We start from the raw sequence: 14,557 nt of genomic DNA, 5'->3' as shown, positions 1-14,557 counted from the left end.
AAAGCAATCACTTTTTAAAAGGTTCAGCTGGCACCTTTGTGGTTTACTTAGAGTGCAGCAGCAGCCCACACTCTCTCTGAATCTCTCCCAGATCTCAGGAGAGCACTTACAGCTTCAATCCTGAACTCCCAGTAACCCTGAATGTTGAGCGAATAGGCATGTGGGGATTCTTAAACCCCGAAGCTTAAGCAAGCACATGCACTCCAGCGGTCAGGTTAAAGAACTTTATTAGGACTCAAAGGTAGAGGGGAACCAGGCAGAGGGGGAAGCAGAATCAAAATAAACCAGAACCCCGTGGCTCTAAAATTGAACTAATCCTGGCCTGTTCACTGTGCTCATTCATAAGGGAAAGGTAAATGGACCCCTGACCATTAGGTTCAGTCATGGCCGACTCTGGGGTTGTGGCGCTCATCTTGCTTTACTGGCCGAGGGAGCCGGCGTACAGCTTCCAGGTCATGTGGCCAGCATGACTAAGCCACTTCTGGCGAACCAGAGCAACACATGGAAACGGCGTTTACCTTCCCGCTGGAGCGGTAACTATATATCTACTTGCACTTGACATGCTTTTGAACTGCTAGGTTGGCAGGAGCAGGGACCAAGCAATGGGAGCTCACCCCGTCGTGGGGATTCGAACCGCCAACCTTCTGATTGGCAAGTCCTAGGCTCTGTGGTTTAACCCACAGCGCCACCCACATCCTGTGCTCATTCATGTTTACCCCCAAAGAATCAGCAAGGCTAGTCAGCTTCGTAAGGATCCTGTCTTGGATCCCTAGTTTAGGAAAGGGAACTGGTTCTCCTCATGTTGGCAAGGGAACAAGGGTTGCAAGAAGCAGCTCAGCTTTTTATAAACTCTTCCCCCTTTCATTGGCCCTTTCTGGTCAGGTATCTCACAGCTTCTCAGGTAAATGTGCTGTTTGCATATGAAGGGGCTTGGCAGGAGATAGTGGCAACTTGACTTAGGACTCCTTCACACTTCCTCTTATCCTGTGCACAGATCCAAGCAATTTTGCCCCCGGCTGGCCCCCGGCTTTCCTCCTGAAAAACCTGCTGTTTAGTGATAAATTGAAGCAAATGTCAATATGGGAGGACGGGACACCAATTGACGTTTGCTCCGATTCAGCGGTAAAGATCAGGTTTTCCAGGGGGGAAAGCAGCAAGGCAAGGGCAGATCTGGCTGAGCCCTTAGAGAAACGGTGGGCAGCCCAGCCTCATTTGCCAGAATTTGTACATGTGAACATTGAGGGGCAAGGAGAGAATGAAATGTCAACCCTTGTTTTGCATACACGGTTCAGCCCAGTTTTTTTGCTTTAGACATGTGTTACCACTTCGGTAAGCAGAGATATCACCTTGCCAACAAAGGTACATATAGTTAAAGCTATGGTTTTCCCTGGGGGGAAGCGGGTGGCGCTGTGGGTAAAAGCCTCAGCGCCTAGTTCTTGCCGATCAAAAGGTCGGCGGTTCGAATCCCCGTGGCGGGGTGCGCTCCTGTTGTTCGGTCCCAGCGCCTGCCAACCTAGCAGTTCGAAAGCACCCCCGGGTGCAAGTAGATAAATAGGGACCGCTTACTAGCGGGAAGGTAAACGGCGTTTCCGTGTGCGGCTCTGGTTCGCCAGATGCAGCTTTGTCACGCTGGCCACGTGACCCGGAAGTGTCTCTGGACAGCGCTGGCCCCCGGCCTCTTAAGTGAGATGGGTGCACAACCCCAGAGTCTGTCAAGAATGGCCCGTACGGGCAGGGGTACCTTTACCTTTACCTTTACCTTTATGGTTTTCTCAGTAGTGGTGTATGGAAGTGATAGCTGGACCATAAAGAAGGCTGATCGCCGAAGAATTGATGCTTTTGAATTATGGTGCTGGAGGAGACTCTTGAGACTCTTGAGAGTCCCATGGACTGCAAGAAGATCAAACCTATCCATTCTGAAGGAAATCAGCCGTGAGTGCTCACTGGAAGGACAGATCCTGAAGCTGAGGCTCCAATACTTTGGCTACCTCATGAGAAGAGAAGACTCCCTGGAAAAGACCCTGATGTTGGGAAAAATTGAGGGCACAAGGAGAAGGGGACGACAGAGGACAAGATGGTTGGACAATGTTCTTGAAGCTACCAGCATGAGTTTGACCAAACTGCGGGAGGCAGTGGAAGACAGGAGTGCCTGGCGTGCTCTGGTCCATGGGGTCACGAAGAGTCGGATACGACTAAACGACTAAACAACAAACAACAACAACCACTTCGGACATTTTTGGGGAGGTGGACTGCGATCTTAGGGATAAGTGCAATGGAGCAGTTCTGTTCTGTGAATGTTCCAGGATTCCAACATCAGGGCCAGTTCTGCCCTGCTTTAATTCCAACAGGAAATTCAGATTCTGGGATGTGTCAGGTGGGATAACTCTCCTGCAGTGGTGAAACTATGCAAATCTTGGTCTGTCTTAGGTTGGCGCCTTGCTTCGAACCACTTAATGGAACCAGTTTAAATTAAAGCAGCAATGCAACCCTGCCTAAAATCAGCAAAGAGCAACCCTCCATATTGGGAGTTGTTGACCCAGTGGACAATCCATGCTTTGGGCACAACTCACTTTGCTGTTGGTTGCAGAAATGGGTCAACAGCCACAGGCCGCCCTTTTTAACCATTGGGCTGGTAGAAAGCTCATTTCTGTCACCAGGCATGAGAAGATGTCTGCCTGAAGGAACCATCCTGAAGGGACCATCAGCCTCTCTCTGCTTTTATTTCTGTTTTGCAATTTTGAATGTCAACAGCTTCAAGGTGCGAGAGCATCCATCTCCCAGGAAGAAGACAGACCGAACCTAATATGGAAGGGTGTTTATTTTATTAAATGGCAGTGCTGACCAAACATATTTTGGAGACGGAGTGGCAAACAGCCCCCTCTTGCTCAATTACTCTTTTGACCTCTCGGAGCTGGAGAGAGATGCTGGGGTGGAAGTTCAGAGCCCTCAAGGTATGTTTCCCTGACAACCGTTGCTGGAAAAGAAGGCGGGGAAGGGAAAAAAGAGAGATTTCATAAACTCAAGCAAGTATTGGGCAAGAAGCCGTGACCTTAGGCTCTGCTGGGTTGCTTTTGAGCTGGGGATGGTTATGGAAATGATGGAGTTGGGGGGGAAACACTAGACTTTGCCAAGTTTAAACTGGCAAGTGTGGGTCCCATGTACACAACAGCAATTGAGAAATAGTGACTGGCCCTAAGGTCATGCAACGAGCTCCGTGGCCAAGAGGGGACTTGAACCCTGGTCTCTCGGGGGCTATAGGGACACGGGTGGTGCTGTGGGATAAACCACAGAGCCTAGGACTTGCCGATCAGAAGGTCGGCAGTTCGAATCCCTGCGACGGGGTGAGCTCCCGTTGCTCAGTCCCTGATCCTGCCAACCTAGCAGTTTGAAAGCACGTCAAAGTGCAAGTAGATAAATAGGCACCGCTCCGGCGGGAAGGTAAATGGTATTTCCGTGTGCTGCTCTGGTTTGGCAGAAGCGGCTTAGTCATGCTGGCCACATGACCCGGAAGCTGAACGCCGCCTCCCTCGGCCAATAAAGCGAGATGAGCGCCGCAACCCCAGAGTCGGCCATGACTGGACCTAATGGTCAGGGGTCCCTTTACCTTTACCTCCCAGGGGCTAGCCCAACACTCTCACAACCAAACCACACTGGATTGCACTGTTAATTTCCCCTCCCTCCTATGCAAATGCACACCCTCATTTTGACACTTTAAAATGGATTTCTGAATAGTGTTATCATTCCACAGGCAACAGCACATTTTCTGGCATTTTCCCTGCTCTTGCTGAGTTGGCACAGATAACCTAATGTCCCTGGCTATAATTCATAGTTAGGCTGTACTGCTTTCTCCTTAAGCCTCCCTGCCTCATCCTGCCCCCCCCCCCCCCGTCCCTCAGCATGCAATGCATAAAATGAGGTGTGGGGGAGTGACTAATTGGTGCTAAGTGATCCAGGGGGGTGCCTTATGCTGGAGTAAGGAATTGCACGCATCTCCGTTGTGACAGTTGTGTCGAGCTTTGTTCTGGAATGCTGGTGAAAGTAAAGCCCTTTATTTATTTATCTTTTTTTTAATAAAAGGAAAGAAAAATGCAACTTGGCTCTCACGTAATTTGTCAAGCCACTGTTAAATCTTGGCACCTGAACCCCACAAGCCGCTAGGACTCTGAGTAGTTGCATTTAGGGACCACTTGTCTCAGCATCCTCTCTCTTTCAAGAGAGTTGATAAAAGTTATTGATAGATCATCACTGGCCAGGGGAGCAGAGGCCTTTAAATCAACCTCCCCCAACCTGGTGCTCTCCAAATGTTTTGGATGACAACTCCCACTAGCACATGGGTAGGCAAACTAAGGCCCGGGGGCTGGATCTGGCCCAATCGCCTTCTAAATCCAGCCCACGGATGGTCAGGGAATTAGCGTGTTTTTACATGAATAGAATGTGTGCCTTTATTTAAAATGCATCTCTGGGTTATTTGTGGGTTGTAGGAATTCGTTCATTATTTTTTTCCTATTTGATTCTGCCTGGCTTAGGGAGGGAGTCACACTGTCAGGACTTTGCTCCCCCCAATCGCCCTCGCAAGCTGCCGTCTCTGGCCCTAACTGCCCCCCTACGAAAAATTTCACCGCACGCCAATGGTGACTGGTTTGCCCTCACTGGGCACCGAGCTGAACTGGTGCCGCAACAATGACTTAGAACAGAAGGCAAGAGGCAAGGGGCACCAATTTGGGTGTCCCACAGGGTGCCTCTGAAATTTGAAAGCCCAAAGTCCACCACTTGGCCCTCCCAGCTACAGTCCCTATTTGAGCTGGGACTTCTGCTTTGGCTCCCATGCCCCTGTGTGTTATTATGACACAGTCCCTGGGTGCCCCCAGGACACTCCTTTTCTGCAGGAAGCAGTCAAGCGCAAGCTGTAAATTTAGGTTTGTGCCGTTAAAAGTGAATTAAAGCTCTGTTGCAACAAATCCACCTTTTAAAAAGCAACAACAGGCTTTTTGTTGTTAGGGGAATGATGGGGAAATGCACTGAGGATTAACGGGAAGGTGTAAAAAAATTAGAAAAGCCCTGATGGATGAGAAGAAAGGCAGATCTTGTTCAGCATTCTGTTTTCACATCGGCCAACCAGATGCCTGGGGCAAGCTTGAAAGCAGGACTTGAGTGCAATAGTAACTCTTCCCTCCTGTGGTTTCCAGTACTGTGGTACTTTGGAAGTTGAACGGAATCCATTCTGGAAGTCCATTTGACTTCCAAAACATTTAGAAACCAAGGTGCGGCTTCCAATTGGCTGAAGGAAGCTCCTTCAGCCAATTGGAAGCAGCGTTGGACGTTCGGGTTCCTAAGAACATTTGCAAACTGGAACACTCACTTCCGGGTTTGCGGCATTTGAGAGCCAAAACGTTCAACTCACAAGGCATTTGGGATCCAAGGTACAACTGTAACTTGTATTCAGATGCCTACAGTATCCCTTTCAAGACTGGAGACGTATAAACCCCCCCACAAAGGATGAATGCTCAATAATCAGGTCATCTGGATGAACCTTATGACTGAGATCAAGAAGGAAACAGATCCATTCTTACAGTCCTCCTATCTCTTGAAAAACCAACAAGTTTGGGCCAGTTTTGCCGATGAGTTTGCTTAGCTGATCCTGTTGAGCTGTCTTGAGTACACAACTCATTTGAGTCATTCTGTTTGTTATTGCCTGTGGACCTTGGATAGTTTCTTTCTTTCTTTTTTTTAAAGCCAGATGGTTGCTCTTCCCTGCCACTCCCCCGCATCCCTGTTGCTAATTAATAGAGTTGGAGCATTAAGCACTTTAACAGATTTGTCCCCTTTGCACTAACATCCACCGCAGGCCTCAAGGTTCACTTGCAAAGGATTATTCAGGCTGGGTGTGTTTCCATGCTTCGGTGACGTTGCTGTGCAAATATGGAATCTGGAAGGGAGTTTGGGAAACTGTGCCAGATTCTCCTATAGATATTTCTGCACTCACGTTCCAGATGTCTCTGAAGATGCACATCTGTCTCGTTCCTCTCTGCTATCTGAAGTTTCCGTTCCTGACAGTGCAAGGAGAATTACAGTCAGAGTGGTCGCGGGGGTGTGTGTGTGTTAAGTTGTGGGTGAACATATCAGACGACACCGCGATTCTTCAAACAGCTCTTGTTTATTCACAGGCCAGAACAGAACTGAAGGGTTCAGTCAGCCTGCTTATATAGAGCTCCAGTACAATGTAACTGTAACAATTTTCTAAAACTATCCAATCACTGAACGTCACTTTTGATCCCTTATTTGCATAACTATCTACAGTATCCCCCTGCTGGCCCAGGGTGAGAGCTTCAGTACATAACAGAGGGAAAGGTAATAGATTGTGCTTGGGGGACACACAGTCTTTTGCCTGAGAAATAAATGCTCCGTCCCAAACACATCGTACCATTAACTTAGGAAGAGTAATGGTCACTTTATGGTCATGGCGGCAAAACTAAGTAGACCAGTCCCCTCCCTCTGTTCTCCTCACTTGCCTAAAACATCTGAGTATTAAAAAATGACATTTCCCACCAGAAGCTACGAAACACTGGCTGCCCAGGGCAGCATTCTTGCCTGGAAAGACAGCTCTCTGACTGTGATGGCCTGGGACTCGGGCTCGGACTCGGAACCAGAGGAGTCTCAGTCTGCACTGGATCCTTTGCCTCAGGCATCACCTGAACCAAGACTGGGGCCTGATCCTGAAGAGTCCCAGTCTGCACAGATTCCCCTGCAACAAACACCAGCTGGGCCGAGTCAGGGGCCTGAGCCTGCCCTGGCTCCAGGTGCGGGGATTACCTTGTTGCCTTCAGCCGGGCCATCACTTACAGCTGCACTTACAGTTTGGTCAGGGGAGGCTGAGGCGGCCTCTGGGTCTAGTAACCCACCGACATCTCACAAGCTGCAGAGTCTGAGGTCTGAGAGAAGGAGAGATCTGAGTACTCGCAGAAGGAGTGCTCACCTTTGGGTGAAACAGGGAGGTGAGTCGCTGGGGGATCAGGACCGGCCGCTACCCCGAGAAAGGTAAAAGGCTGTCAGACCCCACCCCAGGTTGCAGGAGCAACACTGCTGTATTCTAGATCCTGCCTGAGATCCTGTACCTGTCCTTGCCTGGGTTCCTGCCTCATGTCCTGCCTTGGCCCTGTTGGACTGACTCCTAGCGGAACCTTCAGATTCTGGACCAGTCTTGGACCGCGTTTCACAGGTTACCCCCAGGCCCAGCACAATGACAGAGTAGAGTTAATCTCTCCCTCCCCAAGGCAGGTTAAGACTTTCTTCCCCATCTATGACACCCCCTCTCTGAATACACCCTTCCTCTTCTGGTGATGCATTTAGACTGGGGTGGGGGGAACTCTGGGGAGAAGAGTCAAATTATGCCCCACCTCTCCCCACCTGTGTTTTATGCGAAGGCTCACATTTAAATGCATGCTGTTATAATTTGATGTGCATACTGCTAGTAATGTATTAGTTCCTCTAACAAGTCGCTGACTCCCCACAATTTCCGCTTTTTTCATCGAATGCAAAAATCAGCCATGTAATCTCATGCCTTCACTGCTGAAAATGTGGATATACTTGTAACAGTGGCCAGGTTGCTCACCGGAGCAAGACGGTTTGAGCATATTACACCAATCCTGGTCTGACTGCACTGGCTACCAATTAGTTTCCGGGCCTAATTCAAAGTGCTGGTTTTGACCTATAAAGCCTTAAATGGCTCAGGACAGCAATGCCTCAAGGACCGCCTCTTTCCATATGAACCTACCCAGACTGTGAGATCATCCTCTGCGGCCCTCCTTCGTGTGCCTCCTCCTCAATAGGTCCAGAGGGTGGCAACACGAGAACAGGGCCTTCTCTGCAGTGGCTCCCCATCTGTGGAATGCTCTCCCCAGGGAAGTTTGCCTGGCACCTTCATTATAAACCTTTAGATGCCTGGGAAAAACGTTCCTTTGGTTGATCCAATTTATATCCTATACCCTTTTAAAATGTGTTTTTTGTGGGGGAGGGGTGGTACTGGGCTGTTGCTTTTATTTTTATTGTGTATTTTGTGATTTTATATATTGATTTTATTCTGTGAAATGCCCTGAGACCCCCCTGGTATAGGGTGGTATATAAATTCAATGAATAAATAAAAATAATAAATAAATAACACACCTAACTTCACACCAGGGATCTAGGGTTGCCAGTGAGGAGCATCCCAGACTCTGAGATTTCAGGGCACAGACCCGAGACCCAGCCCCTGGTGATGTCAAGGGAGGAGAGCCCTGGTAATGTCATGGCCATGGGTCCTGGAGATGGAGGTTAAGTGGGAGGAAGGAGCAGATTCCTCAGGGTGCCTGTTCTAGATGTTACAGCCAGTTCCTGCTGGGATGAAGCTCACAAGTTCCTCTTAGTGTTGCTGCTGCCTTCATTGTTGTTGTTGTTGTTGTTGTTGTTATGACAATAAAAGACTCTTTCATCCATCTGGAGAGTCAAGCCCAGCACCTGCCACCAGGAAGAGGCCAGGTAAACCTGGAGGCTTCAGGTCAGACCTGGAGGTCTGGCAACAGCTACATGAATCAGTACTGAACCTTCATCTGCATAATCACAATCATTGTGACAGACTCTGCTCCGCTCTGCCTGCTGCTTTCATTTAGCTTATCAGAGCCTGATCTGCATTCATTTAAACACAAAGAACATGTATATGGAGGTAGGATTTTTCCTCCTATTACGGATATGCAGCTAGAAATAACAACCACAACCAGAATAATAATAATATTGTTTCTCCCCCATTCCTATGCCCCACAAATAACTGAGAGATGCATTTTAAATAACAGCACACATTCTACTCATGTAAAAACACCAGGCAGGCCCCACAAATAACCCAGAGATGCATTTTAAATCTACTCATGTAAAAACACGCTGATTCCTGGACCGTCCGTGGGCTGGATTGAGAAGGCAATTGGGCTGGATCCGGCCCCCGGGCCTTAGTTTGCCTACCCATGTCCCAAACCTTTCAGACCTCTGTATGCCAATTTGTTCCTGCCAGACTTTGGTCTTTCAAATTTTTGTGGAGCCCTGTGTGAGCCCAAAATTTGGTACCTCCTGCCTCTTGTATTCCGTTCTGTGCATGCACTACGTCATAGTTGTGACGCCCCATCCTCCACCCCACCCCCGGCTCAGCACCCAGTGCAGGGGAACCGGTCAGGCTGCCCTAAACCCACCTCTGCAGCCAGCATGGGCACTTATTCCCTGGTCCTTGCCAAGATCAAATCCTGGCATCACAAACTGCGATGCTGTCTGTGGGCAGGGGACAAAATGAGTAATTGCATATCAATGCAAGGCAAACCACCTAAGGAATGGCTACATGGCAGAAGCAGAAGGGAACTGGCCAGCTGAGTCTGGCAGGTACTGGGCAGTAGTTAGGTAAACCTAAGAAGAGCACTGCTGGGATCAGACCAAGGTAAAGGTAAAGGACCGCTGGACAGTTAAGTCCAGTCACAGGTGACTATGGTGTTGCGGCGCTCATGGGAACTGGAGTCCAACTGCATCTGGAGGGCACCAGGTTGGGGAAGGATGCCAGGGCCACTGGGCATTCTTCTTGCTAGAGCTCAGAGCAGTAGGTTCATCTTACCTTCTTATACACTCATCTCAGGCTGCCTGCATGTTAAGGTCAGCGGCAGGCACTCTCTCCTGCCCGCCTCTGATAGCAGTTAGATAGTTGAGTTCTAGGAAAGCGCCTTCTTTGTCATGGCCCCGTGTCTCTGGAAAGCCTTTTGTTTTGGGTCTGGCAGGCCTTGTCATTATTACAGATGGAGGAAGGATCCACCGTACCAAAAGGGGTTCACCTGATCTGATCTGATCTGGGTAAAGAGAAAAGGTAAGGAAAAAGACCCCTGGATTTTTAAGTCCAGTCAAAGGCGACTATGGGGTTGCGGCACTCAGCTCACTTTCAGGCCAAGGGAGCCGGCGTTTGTCTGCAGACAGCTTTCCGGGTCATGTGGCCAGCATGACGAAACCACTTCTGGTGCAACAGGACACCATGATGGAAGCCAGAGCGCATGGAAACGCGGTTTACCTTCCCACCACTGCAGTACCTATTTATCTACTTGTACTGGTGTGCTTTCGAACTGCTGGGTTGGCAGGAGCTGGGACAGAGCAACGAGAGCTCATTCCATTGTGGGGATTCGAACTGCCGACCTTCCAATCAGGAAGCCCAAGAGGCTCAGTGGTTTAGACCACAGCACCACCTGCATCCCTATGATCAGACCAACAGTCCATCTAGTTCAGCATCCTGCTTCCTGCAGTGGCCAATCAGGCATCTCCATGGATATCATAGGCGGGGCTTTGGAGGCAGGAAGCTCCCAACTGAGCAGACTATCTCAGGACATGGGAGGTTTCCTAATAGCCAAGTGGCTTCTTCTGGCAACCTGCAGCAAAATCCTCATCCCTTCATGCATGCTTTAAAAGTATGGAGCTGTGGTCTTCAATTAGTTAAATTTAATCCATCAGTTAAGAAGTTGCCACCGATTAAACAGACAGCAGACTCTCTTTTTTTCCATGCAATTAAAAAATGCAATTAAAAATTGCAGATGGCAAGATGTCTAAAGAGGCATACCTCCCTTTCTCTCATGTAGGAGGGCATGAATGCCTTCAATGACGGCTACGATGAAACATAAAGAAAGCCTCTGGCTTCAGAAGCATTGTTTTAGTGCATGCAAATTTATGCACATTTAATTGACAGATTAATTAAGTAAAAGTCTGCCAAATAATTGATTAAGAAAAAATTCAATCAGGTTTCCGTCTTGTTTAATAGGAGTTGCTCTTTTAGAGGAGCATATGCTCTGATGTTTCTTGTGAGCTAGATAATGATTTGGTTGGGTTGCCCTCTCAACGCACAAGGACAACGACACTTACTGGAAAGTAAGGAAAATATCTTCATTCCGGCTGAGAGCAGTACAGGCACAATGGCAAGCAGAAGGGACAGAAGTCAAGATTCCATGGCACAAAATACTCAGAACCAAATGGAAGCTATGGAGGTGTGCGGAGGCAGCTTCCTCATTGATGGCCCAGCACCGCCAGGCTGCCCAATCCACCAGGGGGAGCACACTTGCCCCGTCCCGGCCATCAGCAACCTGCGCTACGCCACTGGGGAGAATACAACCCTTGTGACTACTAGTTTTTGATAGCCTTTTATTCCACAAATCTGCCAGATCCTCTTTTAAAGCCATCTAAGTTGATGGCCACCAGTCCCTTTTGTAAGAATGTTTAACTACATTCTGTGTGGAATACAGATATAGTTGCGGCTTTGGATCACGACACTCTTTGGTCCTAGTGATTGCAGGCAGGAAGCAAAGTCAAGCTCACTTCTCGCAAAATCCAGAAGGCATGGGGTTATCTCTCTGTAACATACACCACTGAAGGGTTTCCTTGCTAAATAGGTAAACTAATATATGGACGGGCTGGTGCTTTATCTACATTTCTGGGCTCAAAGTAACAAACAAAGCCAATTAAATGCCCGATTGGATAAACTGATTGCGGTCACGTGTCCTCCAGCCAGCCAGCCAGAATCCGGGACTCCTAAATGTCGCCGCCATTTGTGCTTTGATCCTTCTAATGAAAGATTAAGGGCTTAACACATTGCCGCTGGCTCTGATGATGCAGAGAAAATTGATTTTGAAATGAATAATAACCTTCCAGTGCCACTTTCCCAGGTATGGGACTTGTTCATTCAGTAGCTCGCGTGCTTCCTGCAAGATTGCTGATGGTACCTGTCTGGCTGTTTAATTAAATTGGCTCCCTTGGAGTTGAAGAATGCGGCTTTCAAAGCTGTCAAAAAAGAAGAGCGAGAATGATTGTTAGCTGTATCCCGCAAAGACGAGAGAAGAGGCAGTGGGCATGATCCCCAGAGTTCTCCTGCATGAGTCCATTAAACAGAAGGGGTGGGTGATACTCAGACAAGGCACATGGAAATTAATAGACATAGGTAACTAAGGTACATTGGGTTGAATTCAACATGGCATTCTTCCATTTGTTCCATCTGTGCAAACATCTCTTTACTCTGAATACCACTGCTGTTCCTGGCTTATTAGGACCTCTTGTCTAGGCATCACGGTGCCTCTTTGTGTGTGTGTAGTGTGTGGTCAATCCCATTTCTTTTGCAGCAACCTCCTTGCCCAAATCCACCCGGATGCAAATCACCCTCAAATATTTGCAGGTTCGAAATACGGCAGAATGAATGCATGTATGAGTGGTGCATTGCACAGGGAATTGGCACGTGTTCATACTGCCCTGCTGAATTTATTGTGAGCATAAAAAATGTTTTAGTTTCTTTGGTACACAGTCAGTCTTGGTGTATGGTGAACTTTCAGAGGATATGGGGGAAAGGAACTAGACAGAGAGTTCTCATCCAGAGGTCCTTCCTATGGAGCATTCTTCCTGAGCTGCTGGCAGAAAACTTAGAGCAATCATTCTGATTTGCTTGCATGCAGCCTATTCGACATCGCCCGATGTTGCTGCGATCCTGCACTTTCAAGTATATTTCCCCATCTCTTTCCTTACCAAAAAAGAAAAAATAAAGCTCTGCTTCTTTGTTGCACAAGAGTGCCCAAATCCACTTCAATCGTGCAACCTAAATTTGATGCGTATGATTGTATCATTTGCACCAAACCGTGGCAGTCCAGGGATTGCCACCAACAGAGGAACGATTCCATTTTTTGAAAAACAAGCATTTTCAAAGCAAGCCTCCAATTTGCAATTATTCATCACAGGATTGTAGAAATTGTAGATTTGGAAAAGACCCAAAGGGTCATCCACTCCAAGCCCCTTGCAATGCAGAAATCACAGCCTCCTCCTCCTCTTTCTTTTCCAGCTTGCTGCCTTAGAGAGACAAGTGTTTGATTTCCTGGGATACCAATGGGCTCCAATTCTTGCCAATTTCCTCCACATAATCATTGTCATCCTTGGCCTGTTTGGTACAATCCAGTACAGGCCACGCTACATCGTGGTGGTAAGTAGCAAAGTTCTGTTTGAGTTGTTGTTGTTTTTTAAGATTCCTAAAGATGAATTTAAGACTAGCTCTTAAAAACCAGGGGGTGGTATTTAATGGAATATTGGAGCTAGCACAAGGATTAGGTCTAGTGCAATGGGATTTCCCCATTCTCCTCTCCCTGTGTGTGCCTTATGCCATCTCCAAATCTTTGAAAATATATGGATCCCTGTGACCCATGTATATGGAGTAAATAATAAAAGAATCAGCTGAATGCCTGGATTCAAAAAGCAGGGCTAAACATACACTCCAGCAAGAGAGAGCTACAGCAGCAGAGTTTAAACTCACAAAGTCAAGCAACACAGTGAAGCATTAGGAATCTAGGCTGTTAAGCCTTTTGTACATCCTGTTTAGTTGCATATAGCACTTTCCCCATTTTCTATTCCTCTCGCAATGAACAGACCACACTGTTAAATAAGTTTAAAATGCTTTACTTACTAAATGTAAAAGTCTGGTTCATGCATTATTCCATGTAGCAGCAAGGAAAGCACAGGTAGATAACCCTTGGGTGCAAAATACAGCCTATAGTTTCAAACATGCGGTGTGAACTTGGAGCAAGTTTAGGCACACCCATCCTGGTAGGTTACCTGGTGCTGAGAAAGTGAGGGGAAGGAAGTAGAAGCAGCTTCACTTCCTCCCTTACAGACCTAGCTTCCTAAGTGACCTAGCTGTGTTTAGGAAGAACACTCTCTGATCTTAACACTTTCACGCACTAACTAGCAGCAGCTTAGCTGGGGTGGGGGGAGTGGAGTGCACTGGGCACCACTTACCCAGGGGTCAGCACTTACATTGGGGCCTGTAGCACACCAGAGCCATATGTCTCTCCTGGGAGTGACACAGTGACTCGGGCACCTGCAGGCACTTCACTGCCCTGCAGCTGAGGGGGAGGTGGCAGGCAGACTCCATGCAGACTCCACCCAGAGTGCCTTGCCTCCCAGGCATGGGGCACACACACAGGGTGTAGCTACCCACCCCAGATGCCTGAGCGGTTAGCTACACTGCTGCTAACTAGAACTCATGAATAGTTATGTTTGACTGCAATCTCCCACAAAATGTGCTCTGGAGGGTTGGGGGAAACCCCAGAACAGATTTAGGAGAAGGAGACAGGGGGAGTGTTCTGTTGCACAAGGAGAAATCCTTGCACTGACGGAACCTTGTCCTCAGCGCTACCTTGAATACATCCCAGGGTTTGATTCCCATTTGCCGTTAAACTACTACTTGGTTAATTGGGTGATAAATTCATTTTATCCTATGTCCTGAGGCCCGAAAGGCAGCATTCCACAGTGCTGCCAGCAGCGGGGGGCTGGGGGAGAATGAAGGGAAGAAAGAAACTTATTTCTCCCCCATTCCACACTGTCAATGCATGTACAGAGGGAACGAGCACAGTTTGGGTGAGCTGCAATGGGTGGGCTGGCAAGGTTAAGGTTAGTGGTGAGTTCGGAGAGGGGGAAGTGGGGTGCTGAAATGTAAAGGTATGGAAGTTGGTGAGGGGTGGGGTGGGGTTGGAGGGGGAAGTGAGCAGGC

General features: G+C 48.2%; 1 protein-coding gene across 2 annotated transcripts in view; it reads left to right on the top strand.

Annotated features, from left to right (window-relative positions):
- Window positions 1-14,557, top strand: part of NKAIN4 (sodium/potassium transporting ATPase interacting 4) — a 103,131-nt gene that overhangs the window by 31,914 nt on the left and 56,660 nt on the right. For both annotated transcript variants that reach the window (XM_028735424.2, XM_028735422.2), the window contains exon 2: window positions 12,857-12,994. In XM_028735424.2, coding sequence (XP_028591257.1) covers window positions 12,857-12,994 — 138 coding nt within the window. The remainder of the gene's footprint in view (window positions 1-12,856; window positions 12,995-14,557) is intronic.

Source organism: Podarcis muralis, chromosome 5 (genome assembly GCF_964188315.1).
Source record: "Podarcis muralis chromosome 5, rPodMur119.hap1.1, whole genome shotgun sequence".
Classification (NCBI taxonomy): Eukaryota; Metazoa; Chordata; class Lepidosauria; order Squamata; family Lacertidae; genus Podarcis; species Podarcis muralis.
This window is presented reverse-complemented; position numbering and strand designations above follow the sequence as displayed.